Source organism: Thamnophis sirtalis, unplaced genomic scaffold (assembly GCF_051295495.1).
Source record: "Thamnophis sirtalis isolate CommonGarterSnake01/CBP01778 unplaced genomic scaffold, rThaSir2_p1.2 scaffold_13, whole genome shotgun sequence".
Lineage (NCBI taxonomy): Eukaryota > Metazoa > Chordata > Lepidosauria > Squamata > Natricidae > Thamnophis > Thamnophis sirtalis.
Genome location: NW_028261393.1, coordinates 3171804 through 3191594, shown reverse-complemented (window position 1 = coordinate 3191594; position 19791 = coordinate 3171804). Strand labels below are relative to the sequence as shown.

The following is a 19791-nucleotide window of genomic DNA, read 5'->3' as shown; positions in this document are numbered from 1 at the left end:
TCGTGAGTTCCTTATAAAGTGACAAAGGTGAGGGCAATCACTCAAGCCAATCAATCAATCAACTAAGACCAGAGAGGAGATCCATGGATATCCAGAACTGCTGATGAAGCCTCACCTTTAAGTCAGCTGAGCTTTTCAGAAGGCGCCGCCCGCTGAGTTGCTGCCTTGGGTAATTCCCACTGTCTTTAATGGTTACCTATTGGGGGTGGGGAGAAGTCAGATCAGAGGTGGGTTGCTACCGATTTGCACTGGTTTGCACGAATCAGGAGTGGAAATTGCCACTGGGTTGCCGAACAGGTAGAGATGGCAGGCTCGACATGCCCCTGAACCGGTTCCCCGGTTGCCGCGCCATGGTTTTGGGGACATTTTTAATGTTCTGCACATGCACAAACCTATTTACAGGCAACTGTGCATGTACGCAGAGAGTGTGTGCGCGCAAATCGCATGTGCACCCAACCCGCAGTAACATCCCCCAGGTCTGGAGGTGATTGATGAAGAAGAGGAGGAACAGCTGGGTCCAGTGCCTGACGCATGGATGCGCAGAAGGCAGAGGAGAGGAGAGCAGTGGAAAACTATGGGCCGGTCCTTGGGACGGAGGAACCACCGCTCCTAGTGAAGCTCTACCCTGGCTCTCAGGATAAAAGGCAAGATGTGACAGGCCACTATTCATCTTCTGGACGGAGAGACTTGTTAGCCTGCTGGGGCTGCTGGCACTCCTAATAGAGGAACCACTGATTTAACTTCAGAGGTTTTCTGATGTTCGGGAAGCTGGGTCAGAACACAGTGCTAGTGCTAACCCTGCAAGGAAGAGTCACGTGTCCATAGAATCAATTATCATCTGGGTCTTACCCGATATAACACCGAGCCTCGGCTGATGAGTTCTTGCCTCTGCAGTTCTGTCTTGACATACTGGGGATGGGCCATAGTAGCAGCCAGCCAGATGTAGTCGAGGGAATTTTCATCGGCTGTTTCTCCCACTGGAGGCAAAAAAGCACAACGGCTGAGGATGGGTGTGTGCATGCACACATGCACACACACACACACACAAACACACACCGTTTGGGATACCGGCAACCCGAGACCCTCTTCTCCCACTCAAATAAGCTGCCTCGGACCACACCGAAAGCCGAGGGAGATATAGAAACCATCCCTTCTGCTTCCAAGACCATTTTGCCCTCTAGAGCAGTGTTTCTCAACCTTAGTCACCTGAAGATGCGTGGACTTCAACTTCCAGAATTCCCTAGCCAGCTTCAGGTGACCAAGGTTGAGAAACACTGGGGAATTCTGGGCGTTGAAGTCCACGCATGTTCAGGTGACCAAGGTTGAGAAACACTCCTCTAGACTCTGTAAGTAGATAGATAGATACTGGCAATTCTCACCTTACAACCATTCATTTTCTTTCAAAGTCACTATGAGCCGTGGTGGCACAGTGGTTAGAGTGCAGTACTGCAGGTTACTTCTGCTGACTGCTGGCTGCCTGCAATTTGGCAGGTCGAATCTCACCAGGCTCAAGGTTGACTCAGCCTTCCGTCCTTCCAAGGTGGGTCAAATGAGGACCCAGATTTGTTGGGGGCAAGAGGCCGACTCTGTAAACCGCTTAGAGGGCTGGAAAGCACTGTGAAGTGGTGTATTAGTCTAAGGGCTCTTGCTATTGCTACAGCAGCATCAGGGATGGGTTCTTGCCGGCTTTACTGCCGGTTCGCTTCTGCGCACGCTTCATGCGCGTGCATGCGCAGTTCAATTAAAACTGTTCTACGCATGCGCAGACCTAAAAAACCAGACAGTGGCAATGGAAGCGACTGGGGAACTGGTTCAAGGGCGTGGCAGGCCTGGGTTGCTGCCGGTTCTAAGGTCACGTGATCAAAATTCAGTTGCTTGGCAACTGACTCATATTTATGACAGTTGCAGAGACACAGGCATACACATTCCCCTATTGCAATTAACCAAGGTGAAAATAACCAAGATTTGCACAATCCATACATTACAGATTAACAGTTGGAAGGGATCTTCTAGGTCATCTAGTCCAACCCCCACCCAAACAGACCCTACACCGTTTCTGACAAATGGCAGTCCAATCTCTTCTTGAAAGCCTCCAGGGGTGAATCTCCCACAAACTTTTGAAGGCAACTTCTGTTCCATGGGTGGATTGTTCTCCCTGTCAGAAAGTTCCTCCTTATTTCCAGGTTGAATCTCTCCTTGGTCAGTTTCCATCCATTGTTACTTGTCTGGCCTTCAAAGGTGCCTTGGAAAAATAGCTTGACCCCCTCCTCTCTGTGGATCTAGCTATGCAGTTAGTAGATCTAAGCAGCTAGTAGATCCAGCTAAGTATAAATAAAGGTAATGAATTCAACATCACAGCATGGTTAAAACACAAATTGCCTTCTTGGAACATACTAACTGTAATAGTAGTTGTTGTTTTTGAATCTTGTTTTAAGACTTGTTAGCAATGTTCCCTCTAATTTTTTTTCAGGGTGAGCGGAAAAGTATAGTGTTTGAGCGGCACAGTTTCATGCCTGAGCACCTAAGAGAGCAACAGTTTGAACTTCTGTCTCGTCTGCTGGACATTTGCGCAACATTCCAAGCGCCAAGCACCAATTGTGAGCGAGGTTTCAGCCTGATGAATGCCAGGCATGAAAATGTGCTACTCAAACACTATACTTTTCCGCTCACCCTGAAAAAAAAAGACTTCTGCTCAGCTTTTAGATCATTAGACTGGCTAGAGAGAGACATGGCACCAACAGGTCCTGGGTCCTGGCATTTTGCAGGCAACCTGTCCTCTCACATTCCTTTGGAATGCAACCCATCACATTTGAATTAGATTTTGCCAATTATCCTATTAAAAGATAATCCTATTATTCTAAAATATGACTAACTCGATATTAAAAATGTAAATATTTAATGCTGATAAATAATAGCAGTAATTGTTATTTAGTATGATTAAAATCAGTATTGATATATCAATATATCTATCAAAATTGACAATAAACACTAAAATAACAATACAAATATATAATGTGGAATATAAATGTAATAAATATAATATATAAATACAACATAAATGTAATAAAATAATTCATCATGAAACTCTCCCCCTTTAAAGTAATAAGATCAATTAAATAGTCTAGCAAGTTTGGACAATATGCTATATGTTATGTTACTTAAGAATATATATGCCTCAGAATCAGATACAACATCCACATCATTTCCAACTGAGTCAATAAAATCATATGCCATGCCAAAACTATTTTAAATAAAGATATGAAATTAATCAAGTATTGCATTTATTTTTCAAAATGAATGTACAATTTTTTTTATTATTTAAGTTTTGTACCCTATCTTTTCTAACTAACGTTAACTTTAAAAAGATGTTACATCAGACTACAATACAAGTAATTAAATGAAGACTAAAATAAGTGTTTTGGCATATTGAGCTTTTTATATTTCTTTCTAATATTTCTTCCTTAGTTGAGAACTTCCTCCTCAGCTTACTTACGCATTAACTGTTTGTTGCTTTTATGGTTTATTCATTCACTGCTCCATCTTCAGTTTTTTTCACAGGGGGCAGGGCTTCCTTCCTTCCTTCCCTCCACTCCTTTGGCCACCAATTTTGATCCAACTCTCTCTCTCTCTCTCTCTCTCACACACACACACACAGACACGTGTTCTTTGGGGGGGGTTGAATTACTCCGCCTCACTGCGCAAAGTCGGCTCAGCATGTGTTCGGCCCCTGCTTACGCTGAATCAAATCTGCAGCCGGCGGGACCATTTCAAAGCTGCCAGTCCTCTTGCTCCTTCTCCTTCACCGGCAAAGCAGCGGCGGTGGTGCCTCCCCCTTCGCTCGGAGCACCTCAGCTGGGCTCTGGGTTATCCCTGCCATCGCCTCCACCTCTGCCGCTTTCCTACTAGCTCCCGCGGCCTCAAAAGCACGGCAGAGGAGGAAGGGGGAGGGATAACGCGGGGGCCAGCTCAGGTGCTCCGCGTGGAGAGAGAGGCACCACTGCGGGAGCTTTGCTGGTGAAGGAGAAGAAGCAAGAGGACTGGCGGCTCATCAAAACAAGTCTGGGGAGGTCCTTTGCAGGCGGCCAGTTCTAGCTGCCTGCAAAGGACTTCTCCACGTTTGCTTTGGTAGAAAGCTCTGTGCGGCAGTTAGAAAGCTCTGCGCGGAGGTTTCTAGCGACGTGCGCGGCCGCGCACGCGCGCACCTTAGAGGGAACAGTGCTTGTTAGCTGCCCAGAGTCAGGAATTTGAGACGGGAATTCCTATAAATTCAATGAGGGAGGGAGGGAGGGAGGGAGCAGGGGTGGGATTCTACCAGTTCGGACTGATTCGGGCATACTGGTGGCTCCAATTATCAGCCGGGAGCGAACTGGTTTGCTCCAACTTTGAAGTGGGCCCACCCACCTGCTCCTGTGCAATATTTGGATTTGGATTTAACTTTATTTGTATGCCACCCTTTTCCCTGAGGGGACTCAGGGCGGCTCACAACTCAGGGGGAGGGAAGGACAAAACAAGTTATACACATGAAGACAATACATCGTTAAAAAGCACAACAGTCATACTATTCGGGTGGGGTTGAAGTCTTTAGCCCCAGGCCTGTCAGGACAGCCAGGTTTTAAGGGCTACGTGGAAGGTCTGAAGGGTGGTGAGAGTACGAATCTCCACGGGGAGTTCGTTCCATAGGGTCGGAGCAGCCACCGAGAAGGCTCTCCTCCGGGTAGTCGCCAGTCGACATTGACCGGCTGATGGAATTCGAAGGAGGCCTAATCTATGGGATCTTATTGGCCTAGTGGAGGTAATTGGCAGTAGGCGGTCTCTCAAGTACCCAGATCCAATACCATGAAGGGCTTTGTAGGTGACAACTAGCACCTTGAAGCGCACCCGGAGATCAACAGGCAGCCAGTGCAGCTCGCGGAGGATAGGTGTTACGTGGGTGAAAAGAGGTGCACCCACGATCGCTCGCACGGCTGCATTCTGGACCAGCTGAAGTCGCCAAATACTCTTCAAGGGCAGCCCCATGTAGAGCACATTGCAGTACTCCAGCCTAGAGGTCACAAGGGCACGAGTGACTGTTGTGAGAGCCTCCCGGTTCAGGTAGGGACGCAACTGGTGCACTAGGCGAACCTGGGCAAATGCCCCCCTGGTCACAGCTGACAAATGGTGTTCAAAAGTCAGCTGTGGGTCCAGGAGGACTCCCAAGTTGCGAACCCTGTCTGAGGGGCGTAGTATTTGACCCCCTGTATTTCCTTTTCCGAAGCCCAGCTGATCGGCGCAGCAGAGTGGATTGCTGCACCTCAGCTGTTTTCCTCACCAGCATTAATGCATATGGTGAGTTTTCTGTAAACTCCGTGCATGGGCGAAGCATGCGCTCAGCGAACCGATTGTTAAACTGGTAGGATCCCAGCCCTGGAAGGGAGGGAGGGAGGGAGGCATGCTCCCCCAATCAGCCATCTTTCCTTACTGCTCTCTTTCGCTGTTCTGATGGTCATTAACACATTAAAAGAGTAGGCTGTATTCTTGTCCAGATAGAGATTTCCCGGCAGATAGTTATTTGTCATCAAGTTGTAAATTTTGGCGTAGTTGAGCATGTCGATGAAGATCCCGCCCAATGATTCCCAGTTTCTTGCCTTGTAGTCAAAATATTCCTGGAGGGGGGGGGGAGGGAGGGGGAGGGAGGGAAAAACCAACAAGTAAGTTCCAGAAGGGTTGATTTTATGGTTCATGTTGACTTTCTGTTGCATTCATGAAGCACATTTTGAGAACGGGAGAATTTGGCGGCCTCCCATGCAACCCAACCCAGAACTGCCCTTTGGTGGCATGTTTGACTGTTTTTTCATAATTTTGCCAGGCTTGGAAAGGGGATAAAGTAGTGCGAAGGCTGAGAAAATAACACTCAGGGGTTGTCGTTGTTTTTCTCCTTACGGCTTCTTCTTTCTGGTTCTTCCACCAGCGCCAAGTGGGGTCATGGACGGGGTCTGCGTACGGCTGGGAAGACAAGATTACACGAAGAAATGAACCTCCAACATAACACTTCATATATTTCAACTTAGCATCTATTATTGTTATGTCGATGACATATATTAGCAGGGATTTATGTTTGAAGGGCCTTTTTTTCCCCCACAATCATTTTTTAATTCTCCTTTTTGTTTCTTTCAATGCCACAATCGAATGCAGGTGTGCCTCGACTCACAACGGTTCATTCAGTGACTGTCTGCGAAGTTACACCGGCCTTGAACACAGTGACTCACAATCCTTTTTCACACTTACAACATCCCCAGAGTCATGTGGTAACAGATATTTATGACAATGTCAGTCTCCCGGGGATCGTGTGATTCCCTTTGTGATCTTGTGACAAGCGCCAAGTCCATGCGGAAGCCAGATTCACTTAACAGCCAGGTGACTAACAACAACTGCAGGGATTCGCTTAACAACTGTGGCAAACAAGGTGGTAAAATAGACGCAAAAACTCACTTCATCAGTGTCTCACTTAATAACAGGAATGTTGGGCTCAATTGTAGTTGAAAGTCAAAGGCCACCTGTATTTTACACACATATACACACACACATTCTCTCCCTATTTTATTTTTTTTTACCTCGTCAGTTGTCAACTGGGACAGATCCCTGTTTCTGGAGACGTTACGTGACTTTCCCCCAAAAGCTTCTGAAGTTAGCTTATAGGGTTAGGGGTATCAAACTCAAGGCCCGGGGCACGGATCTGACCCATGGGGTGCTTAATCTGGCCCACGGGGCTGCCCTGGAAACAGCAAAGGACCGGTACGCAGTGCCTCTGCCAGCAAAAACAGAGCTCGGGAGGGCTGCATGCGTCTCTCCCAAGCTCCATTTTCGCTGGCAGAGGGATGCAGGAGGCCATCGCAGCTGAAAACGGTGCCTGGGAGCCCGTTTCCACTGGCAGAGCCCTCAGGCACCACAGGCGTCCCCGACACAAGTGAGGTCAAGCTGGCCACGCCCACCATGGCCACACACCCCTCCCAAGGTCGAATACAACCCTGATGTGGCCCTCCATGAAATCGAGTTTAACACCCCTGCTGTAGGGTATGCCATGGGCTGCCCTTTTTGTGCCCAGAAAAAAACAGAACCGGTCCTTACTCTGTGATACGATGAATGCAGCTGAAGCAACTGGTAGACCAGGCCCTGGTAGACGTTGAGCGACTTAGCCTCATGGAATCCGGATTTCTCCATGACATCTGGGGGTGTAGCCCAGTAATACTCCACTCGGGAGATGCGCTGTGGCTGCGGCAGATCCACAATACGCAATGTAGCGAAGGGGCAGAGATGGGTGAATCGGATGTAGTCTTTCTCGCTGGGAACAGAGAACACAGGATCCCCCGTTTTGCAGGCCTTCCTAACGGGATTGCTATTGTGGGACTGGCAGAGAGAAGGAGGAGGGATCAAGTGTGCAGCTAGTCTAGAGTCACTGGGAAACCACAAAAGTACTAGAGCTGAGCCCAACCTAAGGGAGTTCCTTGGGGCTTTATCTCTTTGTTCCCACGAGAAGGCTGCCAATCTGGAGAATTCCTGTATTATAGGCAGAACATAATAGAGTAATTAGCTTGAACTCTGCACCTGAATGGGCTGGATGTTCACCTGTGGGTCTAGTCCAGTCTTTGCCATAAAAGGCTGGGTAATGTTAGGCCAATCACCAGGAGACAGTGAGTTCAAGTTCTGCCTTTGCCATGAAAACCATCTGGGTGGTTTTAGGCCACTCACCAGGAGACAGCGAGTTCTAGTGCTGACTTAGGCCCGAAAGCCAGCTCGGTGACCTTGAGCCCATCCTGCTCTCCCTCAGGCCCACCCAAGGTCAAAGAAACCCTATAAGTAGAATACTGGGCATCCTCATTTCCTCCCTAGGAACAAGGAACCAGGCCCACACCTTGAGTTGATCAAAGCTGCAATGCCTATTTACAAGACTGACACCAGACTGATAGCATTCGCTTGGGAACGGCCGGCTTCAGGAACTCCAGGCGAAGTCAAGCCTGCACCGCTTTCTAGCCTGCAAGGATTCTAAACTCAATTCCCTCTTCACACCTCCCTCCCTTCACCTCGAGCTGGAGATACCAGCTACCACTTTAACACCGAAGGGACCCAAATGCAATGGGATGAAGAAGAAGATCTATTACCACACTCAACCCCCATTCACTGACTTCCCTCATATGTTTTTCTGAGGAAGGCCCTGATTTCTCAAGGGGGGGGGGGCACGTGGCCCGCTCTAGATGAAATCGAATATCCAACTGAACTTGTTGAGAAGGGCAAATGGAGGGAGGAGATCAAGAAGCGGTCAAAGAAAGATAAGCCAGCAGAGGTGGTATTCAGCAGGTTCTGACGAGTTCTGGAGAACCAGTAGCAGAAATTTTGAGTAGTTCTTAGAACCAGTAAATGCCACCTCTGGCTGGCCCCACCCCCTTCTATTCTCTGCCTCCCGAGTCCCAGCTGATCGGGAGGAAAAGGGGTATTTTGCAGTAACCTTCCCCTGCCACATCCACAAAGCCACGCCCACAGAACCGGTAGCCAGGCCAGGATTGAAGGGAAGCCTTTCTTCTCCCTTCCATTGACAAGACACTACGACCTAGCGGACACTGGGGAAACGCAGAGCCGTTGGTGGTCTACTCACTCGACGGTCATCTTTTTGTGACGTGTGCTGATCAAGAGATCGTAGGCCACGACAGTATCTACAGGGAAATTCCTCTTCATGAATTTTTCTGTGCCACGCTCATCCTTCACATAAATCAGCTGCCCAAAAGGAAAAAGCCGAGAAAAATGGACCCGTGATTTAACAAATAACAGATGCAAAGGTGACCTCATGATCTTCACCTCACTTCTGCCATTACTTGGCTTAAGAGCTTTTTTTTGTTGTTGTTGAGCAACCATTCTAAATTACAATGGGACTGCAGAGAGGGGCTTAGGATCGGTCCTCGCACTTAAGGACCGTCACATCATTCCCCACGGTCACATGATCAAAATTTGGGGGGTTAGCCGTCACATATATTTACAACACAGGGTCCACATGATCGCCACTTGTGGCTTTCCCAGCCGACTTGTGTGGCTTAGTGAACAACTCAGTGATCTGCTTAACAATCATGGCAAAGGGTCGTAAAATCAGGTGCGGCTCGCTTAACAACTGCCTTGCTTAGCAACAGAAATTGGTATCCCAACTGTGTTCACCAACTTCTTATATTTCTCTCATGGCAAGGTGTTTTTTCCCCCCAGATGTTTGGCAACCGACTCATATTTATGACAGGATGCCAGGGTCATAGGTCACGATCTTGTGACGAGCCAAGTCAATGGGGAACCCTGATTCACTTAACAACAGGGCTACTAACTTTTAACAACCGTGGCAAGGAAGGTCGTAAAATGGGGCACAACTCGCTTAACAAATCTCTGGTTTCACAAGAGAAATTTGGGGCTCCATTGCGGTCATAAGTCGAGGACTACCTGTGATAATAAACAGGTAGGGTAGCAAGCTGCGCGGTGTCCCATCCATGAGATAGGCAATAGAATGCAAATAAATAAATAAGCAAATCCCTCAAGATCCTTGTTCAAATCCATAAGGATCTTGCCAGACCCCTTTGCTTCCATGAAACATCCATGGAGCTCCCTTGGCCCATCTCACCCACCGCTTGCAAGCCAGTTGGATCGTAGTACATGCTGGTGATGGCATCTTCAGATATTGTGGAATATCTTAAGGCCCCTCTCATCCTTTGGAGAGCACTCAACTTATGCCAGGAATCTGAAGGGAAAACCTTTTTAAAGTTGATGCTGTTTTCTCTCGACACCCACAACTGCGATGAGAAGAAGGAGGGGGAGAAAGGGGGGGCTTGTTTCGTGCAAAACTACATAGCATGCAGGTAGGGTTGGGCAGGATAGGGGATGGGGTGGAATGAAATAGAATAGAATAGAATATATAGAATAAAATAATATGTAGAATATATAAAATAGAATATAGAATATATAGAATATAATAGAGCATAGAATAGAGAAGATATAGAATAGACACTAGAATATAAAATAGAATATAGAATATATAGAATAGAATATAGAGCATAGAGAAGATATAGAATAGACAATAGAATATAAAATACAATACAATAGGAATAGAAATGGAATAGAACACCAGAGTTAGAAAGGACCATGGAGGTCTTCCAGTCCAACCCCTGCTTAGGCAGGAAACCCTACACCACTTCAGACAAATGGTTGTCCAAACTTTTCAGGGCCGTTGTCACTTTGAACGGTCACTAAATGAACTGTTGTAAGTCGAGGACTACCTCTGAAGAGTACAACAGAAAGTAGGGAAAATGGACAGGGATCACTCGCTTCCCACAGCCTTTCTTATCCCTTGGATTCCTGAGGAATATAAAGGCGTTACCTCCTCTGACTCTGTCATAACGGCAAAAGGCCCAGTAAAAGAGAGGACAAAATCCTTGATGGGAGAAGCACTCGGGAAATTGGAAAGGTAGATGAAATTCACCATATCGTGGCTGGAAAGCAAAGCAAGAAAAGAGAAAAATGCTGTTGTTAGGTTGAGTAGTGGGCCCACTTCAATTTGGAGAGCCAGTTTGATTAAGGCCTAGAAATTAGGAGCCTGGGAGTTCTAGTTCCAGTTCTTGTCTGGCCTTAGAGATGACAGTCGCCTGGGGGACTTTGGGTCAATCACTAGGAGTCGGTGACTTCTAGTCCTGCCTTTGATGTAAACGCCAACTTTTTTTTTTACAGTATCCTTTCCCTGGAGTGGGGAGGGAATGGAGATTTTGCAGTCATTTTCCCCTGGGGAGGGTGGAGGGAATGGAGATTTTGCAGTATCCTTCCCCTGGAGTGGGGAGGGAATGGAGATTTTATAGTATCCTTTCCCTGGAGTGGGGAGGGAATGGGGATTTTGCAGTATATCTTCCCCTGGGGAGGGTGGAGGGAATGGAGATTTTGCAGTATCCTTCCCCTGGAGTGGGGAGGGAATGGAGATTTTATAGTATCCTTTCCCTGGAGTGGGGAGGGAATGGGGATTTTGCAGTATATCTTCCCCTGGGGAGGGTGGAGGGAATGGGGATTTTGCAGTATCCTTCCCCTGGAGTGGGGAGGGAATGGAGATTTTATAGTATCCTTTCCCTGGAGTGGGGAGGGAATGGGGATTTTGCAGTATATCTTCCCCTGGGGAGGGTGGAGGGAATGGGGATTTTGCAGTTATCTTCCCCTGGAGTGGGGAGGGAATGACCGTTGACTTACCTGAACGGTCCTTCTATGTGCGCTGCAAGGGGAATCCAAGCATGGGTTAACTTTGTCCATTAGCCTAGAGACTGAGTTATGTAAATGTTGACCACGCCTCCTCTGACTGGATGGGTCAGTTTTGTACGAAGTCAGCCGCTAAGATGTGTAGCGATGTCACTGATGGCCGTAGCCAAGAAAGATGTATCAACAGTCACGTCCAGAATAAAGTCATCAAGTCAGAGTAAAGTCAAACATTAAGTCAGAGTTGTGAGATAGCCCTGGCCAGCCGAAGCCGCGGGCGGGTTTGGATTCCATTCACAGCGCACATAGAAGGACCGTTCAGGTAAGTCAACGGTCGTTGTCCTGTGCGCTGCTTGGGGAATCCAAGCATGGGACATGCCAAAGCAATTAAGTTCCAGGGCAGGAACTAGGCTGGTCAGGGCACTCAGGAGAAGAGAGTACCCGCTGCAACACTCGCCGCCCAAAGGAGGCCTCGGCCGAGGCATACATGTCAACCTTGTAGTGTCTTATAAATGGCGACGACCAGGTAGCGGCCCTGCAAATCTTCTCCACTGAGGCTTGCGTAGCTCAGACGGCTGTGGTAGCCGCACTCCTGGTGGAATGAGGAGTGATGCGCCTGGGAAGTGGTCGGGACTGGCTGTCGTAAGCAAGGGCGATGCATGCCTTTAATCAACGGCCAATGGTATGGGAAGACACCTTCCCCATGGAGGAAGGCTGGAATGATACAAAAAGTGCTTCTGACCTCCTGAACGACGCCGTGTGTTTCACGTAGCGCCGAAGAGTCCTGCGAACATCCAGGTGATGCTACTGGTGCTCCTGCGGATGGGAAGGGCGGGGACAAAAATCCGGAAGGATGAGCAACTGCGCCCTGTGAAACAAGGTGTTGACCTTTGGAAGGAATGCCGGGTCCAGACAGAGCACAACCCTGTTGGGATGGAATATACAGAGGTCTGCGCGAACAGAAAGCGCTGCCAGCTCCGACATCCTCCTGGCCGATATAATGGCCACCAAAAACATTGTCTTAAGAGTCAACAGACGGAGGCTGATTGATTGGATGGGCTTGAAAGGTGTGGCCGTGAGAGCTCTGAGTACCAGTGACAAGTCCAAAGTAGGGTAACGGTGCACGGTCTGAGGTCTGATGTTAGCTGCCCCCTTCAGAAATGATTTGACCCGTGCGTGTTGAGTCAGTGGGCAGCCCTGACCACCGCCAATCACGGTAGACAAGGCCGCGACCTGTCTACGAAGAGTGTTAGGAGCCAAACCCTTGGCAAGTCCCTTTTGTAAAAAGTCTAACACTTGAGGCACCGAAGCTTTGAGAGGGTCAGCCCCAGTACGGCGGCACCACCTGCAGAAGGCCTGCCAGGTGGCCTCGTAAATCCGAGTAGTGGATGGACGACGGGCTGCTTGAGTAGTGTCAATTACCTTGCTGGAGTAGTGTAGTCCAGTAAGAATAGTCTGCTCATGTGCCACACGGCTAATTGTGGCAACTGGGGGTTCGGGTGGATGAAAGCCCCCTGGGTGAGCTGGATCTGGTCGTCCGGAATCCTCCACGGACGTGACACCGAGAGATGAACGAGATCGATGTACCAAGGGCGCCGGGACCACATTGGGGCGACCAGTAATACCTCCGCTTGCTCCGCCAGTATCTTTTGAATGACCAGCAGAAGGATCGAGAGAGGTGGAAATGCATAGAGCAGGCTGTCCGGGCACGGGCTGCGGAGAGCATCCACGCCCTCCACCCCGGGGGTCTGGTACCTGGTGTAGAACCAGGGAAGTTGAGAATTGTGAGGCTGAGCAAAGAGATCCACCTCGGGCTGGCCGAGCCGGCGAGAGAGCTCTTGAAAGAGGGTGGGGTGGAGACACCACTCCGCCTGGTCCACGGTGGCCCTGCTCAGCCAGTCCGCCTGTGTGTTGGAAACGCCCGAGATATGCTCTGCCCAAATTGACAAGAGTCGACCCTCCGCCCAGTGGTGCAGTTTCTCCGCTTCCATCATCAGGGATCTGGAGTGTGTGCCCCCCTGGCGGTTGACGTGCGCCTTGGAAGCCACTGGGGGGTCAAATTTTATACCCCTCAGAGAGGGTTCGCAACTTGGGAGTCCTCCTGGATCCGCAGCTGTCATTTGACCACCACTTAGCGGCTGTGACCAGGGGGGCATTCGCCCAGGTTCGCCTGGTGCGCCAGTTGCGACCCTACCTGAATCGGGAGGCTCTCACAACAGTCACTCGGGCCCTTGTGACCTCTAGGCTGGAATACTGCAATGTGCTCTACATGGGGCTGCCCTTGAAGAGCATCCGGCGACTTCAGCTAGTGCAGAACGCAGCCGCGCGAGTGATTGCGGGTGCACCTCGATTCACCCGCATAACACCTATCCTCCGCGAGCTGCGCTGGCTACCTGTCGATCTCCGGATGCGCTTCAAGGTGCTATTAGTCACCCATAAAGCCCTACATGGCAGTGGATCTGGATACTTGAGAGACCGCCTTCTGCCAATTACATCCCTGCGACCAATAAGATCCCATAGATTAGGCCTCCTCCGTATCCCATCGGCCAGCCAGTGTCGGCTGGCAACTACAAGGAGGAGGGCCTTCTCAGCAGTAGCCCCGACCCTTTGGAACGAGCTCCCCGTGGAGATTCGTACCCTCTCCACCGTCCAAGCCTTCCGCATAGCCTTGAAGAACTGGCTCGCCCGTCAGGCCTGGGGATAAGGATAGTTACCCCTCCCGAATGATGAATGTATGTTGCCTACTATTTTATTATATATTTCTATCTTAATGTCTGTATTCCCCCTTCCCGGTTTTGTGTGAGCCGCCCTGAGTCCCCTCAGGGAAAAGGGCGGCCTACAAATACTAATAAAACTCTAAAACTCTAAAAACATTGTCGGTCCGGACTAGTATGTGGTTGTTTGACACTATGTCCCGGAACTCGTGGAGGGCTAGGTGGATGGCCCGAAGCTCCAGCCAATTGATACTGTTTCTCAGTTCCTGCTCCGACAGCGGCCCTGAGCAACTCGGTCCAGGGCATGGGCTCCCCACCCGAAGAGGCTGGCGTCCCTAGTGATCTGAATGCGGTCCGGTTCCTTGAACGGGCTCCCCCTGAGGAGTTTGGAGGAGGTCCACCATCCGAGGGATCTGAGTGGCTTGGGTGGAAGACGAACCTTGATTTGGGAATGGCTGGTGTGGGCTCTCTGGAAGGGGAGCAGGAACCATTGAAATGGTGGAGCATGGGACTGGGCCCAGGGAACATCTATACAGGAAATCATTTTCCCGAGTAGCTGAGATAGAGTTGCCAGTGGTAACAGTCTCTGAGTTGAAACCTGACTCACCAGGTGTTGAATGCTCTGTCGTCTTTCTTGGGATAGGAACATCTCGCACGTTGCAGAATTGATGAAGGTCCCCAGGTGGAGCAGTGACGTGGTCGGCTGCAGGTGGCTCTTGGGGAGATTCAGGACGAATCCGTGATGTTGGAGAGTGTCCATTGTGAAGCGAATATCTTGGAGGGCCTGGTGTCGTGATGAGGACAGGACCAAGATGTCGTCTAAATAGCAATTCACTCAAATGGGCACTGAACGAAGGGATGCCGCTATGACCACCAGGAGTTTGGTGAATGTCCTGGGGGCCGATGATAGGCCGAAGGGCAGGGCCCGATACTGGAAATGGCACCCAGCAAAATGGAAGCGTAGAAACCTCCGGTGTGCCGGATGTATGGGCACATGGAGGTACGCTTCCTTGATGTCGACTGATGTCATCATGTCGCCCTGGTGGATGGATGCCAAGATGCTTTTGATCTGTTTTTTGTAATTGCTTTGTCTTGTTTGTTTTTTTGTATTACCCCCTTCCCTATGAATTTGGTAGCCGCCCTGAGTCCCCCCGGGAATAGGGCGGCATACAAGTTTAATAAACCATAAACCAACCATAAACCATTGCATCTTGAACCTTTGATACTTTATGTACAGATTGAGCCTTTTCAAATCTAGAATGGCCCGCCATCCCTCCAAACTCTTGGGCACTAGGAATAAGATGGAGTAGAAGCCTAGCCCTTCCTGTCCCTTTGGAACCTGCTCTATGGCATTGATGGATAAGAGATGTTGTATTTTGGCGTCCATCAGATGCCTCTTCACTTGGCACCTGGGTACAGGGCACTTGATGAATCGCCCCGGAGGAATGGAGAGAAATTCTAGAGTGAGGCCCAACCTCACTACCTGGAGGGCCCAAGCGTCGGATGTGGTCTCTGCTCACTGGTGAGCGAAGTCCAGGAGACGCCCGCTGATAGGCCCTCCCCTTGTGAGTCACCGGTACCTCCGAAAGGACCGGTTGCTGGCTCCACTAAATGGCTGCCTCACCTGAGGTTGTGCCTGGTGCTGTTGGCGACCCCTATCTCTGGCTCCCGTACGATCCTGACCCCTGTCCTGAGGTTGGGTAAAGGGTCTGTTATACTGGGGGGTGTATATGGCGGTAGTGAACCACGAGTCCCTTGCACGAAAGGGCTGGCGCCTATTATAAGGATGTTGCCTCCTGTCGGTGCCCCTGCCGGTGGATGGAAGCACCTTACGCTTTTCCCTAGTTTCAATGAGAATTTGGTCAAGAGCTGGGCCAGACAAGGCTCCGCCCTTGAATGAGGTGGAAGCCAGCTGCCATTTGGAGTGAACGTCCAGTTGCCAATGGCGGAGCCATAGCAATCGCCGGGATGCCACATTGGAAACCACGGCTCTGGATGCGAATTTTGCTGCATTCAGAGTAGTGTCCGCCGAGAATTCCAAGGCTACCATCAGCTTGGTAATAATATCTTGGTGAAGACGCATGTCCTCCGGGCCAAGCCTACCCTGCAGTTGTCTGAGCCAGACCAAGGATGTTCTATTAAAGAAGGACGCCGCGGTAGCAGCACGTAAGGCCCAGGCTGCAGCCTGATGAGTTTTCCGGATGACCAACTCAGCCTTACGGTCCTCCGCTTTCAACCCTTCAGAAATCTCCGATGGAATCAAGGCTGGTGATGCAAGGGCGGCAATAGGAGGGTCCATTGTGGGAAATTGGAGGATGCCCTCCAATTCTGAAGTGGAAGTGTATAATTTCTTATCCCCATTGCTGGGTGGGGTAACCGCAGTCGGCTGCGCCCACTGCTTTTGAACAATATCGAGACATAATTTAGGGAATGGGATGATTTCCTGTTCTGAAACCTGTTCAGCAAATAAACATTCTGTTGCATCTAGACCGACTGCAGTGCTGTCCTGTGGGGAAGCCCCACCCATGTTAGTGGTGGGTTTTGCCTTATACAACAGAGATTTAAATAATGTAGGCCAGAATAAACCAGAAGAAGTAGACTGGTCTTGAGCCATCCCTTCTTCGTCTGAAAAATCAACATCTAATATTTCCCCTTCTTCCAACAAGGCTGAATCCTCGCTATAGACAGAGGGGAGAGATGAAGGCGGGTCTGCCTGAATATTAGGTAAATCTGGAGGCTCAGCCACAGCAGCGGCAGCAGCAGGCCTGGGAGCCTGAACCCTGCGATGTAGCTCTGCATCCACCCCCTTGGAAATCGCTGCAGAGATCATTTGGTACAACTCGGGGGGGGGGTGTCCTGGGCCTCCGCAGGCCTCAGGCCCGCAGCAGTAGGTGTAAAGGTGGCTGAAGGCCCAGCATGTGGGGGTGCGTGGGCCGAGGCCAGGCTTACTTCCGAAAGGCTTGGGGGCAATTGGGGCCCCAATCCCCCCTCCCCTAACATTGGAATTGGGGGCAAAGGAAGATCAGGGGACCAATCCTGATTCCCAGAAACACGCAAGGGGGGAGCGGGAGAGATCCGCTGAGGGACTAGCACAGGGGTAGAGCCACTAGCCGTTCCAGAAGGCTTGTCCGATGATTTAGACTTATCCTTGCGTTTATAGGCTCTATCTGGAGCCGAAGATGTAGCCCGGGGCTTTTGGGAAGAGGCCCTGGTAGTGGCTCTACTGGCCCTTGGAGTGGCTTCAGCCTTACTAGGGGGCTGAGGGGCATTAATGGGCTCTACAGTACCTCCGGTAATTGATAAATCAGCCATGATAACAATAGGCGAAATGAAAAGGTTCAACCTCCACCAACACAAAGGCTTAAGATCACCAATCAGATCTAATCTCGCTCCGTTCGCTAACTGCATGTGGGACTCAGCCGAGCTGCAGCGAAGAACCTCCTCACAGTAAGGCGACCAAGCAAAAGAGAGTGTGAAGGGGAGAGCTGTTGACGCAGCATGGCAATTAGGCGCGAAAGTGAGGACACGCCCCTTGTAGCCATCCCGCGCGTGTAAAAATAAGCCATCCAAAATGGTGGCGGAAATTCAGGCCGGACATTCAAATGCGAGGCTTGACTTTCCATCGCCTTCAGCTGCGCAGCGGCTCCGTCCGTGCCGCGGCAAACTCGCGGCAAGTTCAGCAGGCCGATCCAACAAAAAGCTCCTGGGAATGAGACCACGGCAATCAGGGCGGGTCATTTCCTAGGCAAACCGCACGGAGCGACGAACCAACTCCCCAAGTGCCTGCGGACAGCTGCGGAAGCGGTGAACCAACTCCCGATTGTGGCTGCAATGCCGATGGGCGGCTCGGACAGTGCCATCGAAACCCCGGCTGCTAGAGCCCCGGAGGCAGAGCAGCGCGGCGAGTGCCGTGACTGACAGCGAACTGTCGTCTCTCCACTCCCTGCTGAAAGATCGCTTACTAATCGCCATTTCCTTCTCCAGAAAAGTAAAGCTGAATCCTGGAATCCTGAGTAATTTGTCAATTATACTAGAGAGAGAATTGATATACGTCAGGCTGGACTGAGTTAAAAAACTGACCCATCCAGTCAGAGGAGGCGTAGTCAACATTTACATAACTCAGTCTCTAGGCTAATGGTCAAAGTTAACCCATGCTTGGCTTCCCAAAGCAGCGCACAGGAGAATGGAGATTTTACAGTATCCTTCCCCTGCCACGCCCACCAAGCCACACTCATCAAGCCAAGCCCACAGAACCGGTAGTAAAAAAAAATTGAATCCCATCACTGAGCCAAACGCTCTCTCTCAGCCCAATCACCTCTCAGGGAAAAACAGGAGGACGAAATATGAGGTATGTTTGCCGCTTTGTGTTATTTGTAACAAAAGTAATAAAGCTCGGGTAAAGTCTGATGAATAAATAACTGAAATGTCTTGTCCTCGTCCCAAAGGGGCTTTTTCAAAAGGCAACTGGGCTTTCTTTGTTTCTCCTGGAAGACGTTCCTCTTCTCGTCTAAGCAGCTTCTTCAGTTCTGACTGAAATGGTGTGGGATGAAAGGATTTAAATTCCTTGCAGTCCTCTGGTCCTTAGCGCTCTCTCTGAGAGTCTCTGAGGTCACCTGGAGGTTTTCTCTATGCTTGAATCGTGCCAATGGGTGTGGAACCTTCTGGGAGCTGCTGAAAGGACTGTGTTGGAGAGACTAAGCTGCCTCGTCCTTCTCATTTTTTATTCCTGTTTGTTTTACTTGGCTAAATGACCCCTTTGGACTCTATGGCAGTTCAGCCTGGGAAGGACTCGCTTACCTTACAAAGATCACGTTCCCCCAAACATAAAAAGCCTTGCTGAAGGGGTTGTAAGCCAGGCCTCGCGGGATCAGAGTTTTATTTATGTATTCTTCGGTGCCCAGGAGCATCACAAACCCTTTATCAGAGGCTGTGGAGAAGAAAAGAGAACTGTCAAAAGAAAAGGTTTCAGTGGCAGCTGCAGGAAGACTACAAAAGAGAGGAAGGGAGAGAAGGAGGGAAGAAGCATCTCTTCTTCCTTTGTTTTGTGCCCCCGTTTATCTGAGGACCATCCTTTCTTTGAAGGCTGCCGTTCTGAACCTCAAGTCCCCCTGAAATTCAGAGGATAGGACAGCTCCTGAACAACAGACTCAGCAGAAACACAAGGTAGAAAGGAGCAAGGATAAATTACCAATTGGAGAGAACTTGGGGTGGAGGGGGAATGTTCTTAGAGCCCTCTGAGCTTGGCTGTTTTCTTGCAGACATTTCATCACCCAACTGGGCAACAATAGCAGTGCTGGAAGGGAGTGGGGTTTGGAGGAGGAGGAGGAGGAGGAGGAGGAGGAGGAGGAGGAGGAGGAGGAGGAGGAGGAGGAGGAGGAGGAGGAGGAGAGAAGAACAAGAAGAGGAGGAGGAGAATAAGGTCCTTAGTGCTCTCTGAGCTTGGCTGTTTTCTTGCAGACATTTCCATCACCCAACTAAGTATCATCAGTGCAAGGAGGAAGTGTGGTTTGCTCTCTTTTTTACATACTAATGGTTTGCCCTGACAGTGTCTTGATGGTGACCCTTGATGAGGCTGTTGTTTGCTGTTACAAAACTCAGACAAACAGGCTAACAGCACGGCTGGCAGAGGAATTCTGGGAGTTGAATCCATGCGTCCTAAAGTTGCCAAAGTTGGGAAGCCCTGCATTAAGCAACACCCACCTTTTCTGTTGCAACCCCTTCCCTCTGGAACAACGTTTCCCCCTAAGAGCCGGTTGGCCTCCATTCTGCTATTGTCTGGAAAAGCAGTGAAGTCCTGGTTCTTCTCCCAGGCCATTGAAAAGGGGAGGGAGACGCCCCCTCCCTT

At 49.9% G+C, this 19791-nt stretch overlaps 1 protein-coding gene across 1 annotated transcript in view; it reads right to left on the bottom strand.

The window, feature by feature from the left end:
* The window catches only part of LOC148042898 (cation channel sperm-associated auxiliary subunit gamma-like), a 51233-nt gene that overhangs the window by 14362 nt on the left and 17080 nt on the right, over positions 1 to 19791 (bottom strand). The window contains exons 13-21 of the mRNA XM_087727953.1: positions 18744 to 18873; positions 10379 to 10490; positions 9630 to 9794; positions 8627 to 8745; positions 7105 to 7318; positions 5920 to 5982; positions 5459 to 5642; positions 850 to 977; positions 116 to 196 (exon numbers count right to left, since the gene is read on the bottom strand). Of these exons, the coding sequence (XP_087584079.1) occupies positions 116 to 196; positions 850 to 977; positions 5459 to 5642; positions 5920 to 5982; positions 7105 to 7318; positions 8627 to 8745; positions 9630 to 9794; positions 10379 to 10490; positions 18744 to 18873 (1196 nt within the window). The remainder of the gene's footprint in view (positions 1 to 115; positions 197 to 849; positions 978 to 5458; positions 5643 to 5919; positions 5983 to 7104; positions 7319 to 8626; positions 8746 to 9629; positions 9795 to 10378; positions 10491 to 18743; positions 18874 to 19791) is intronic.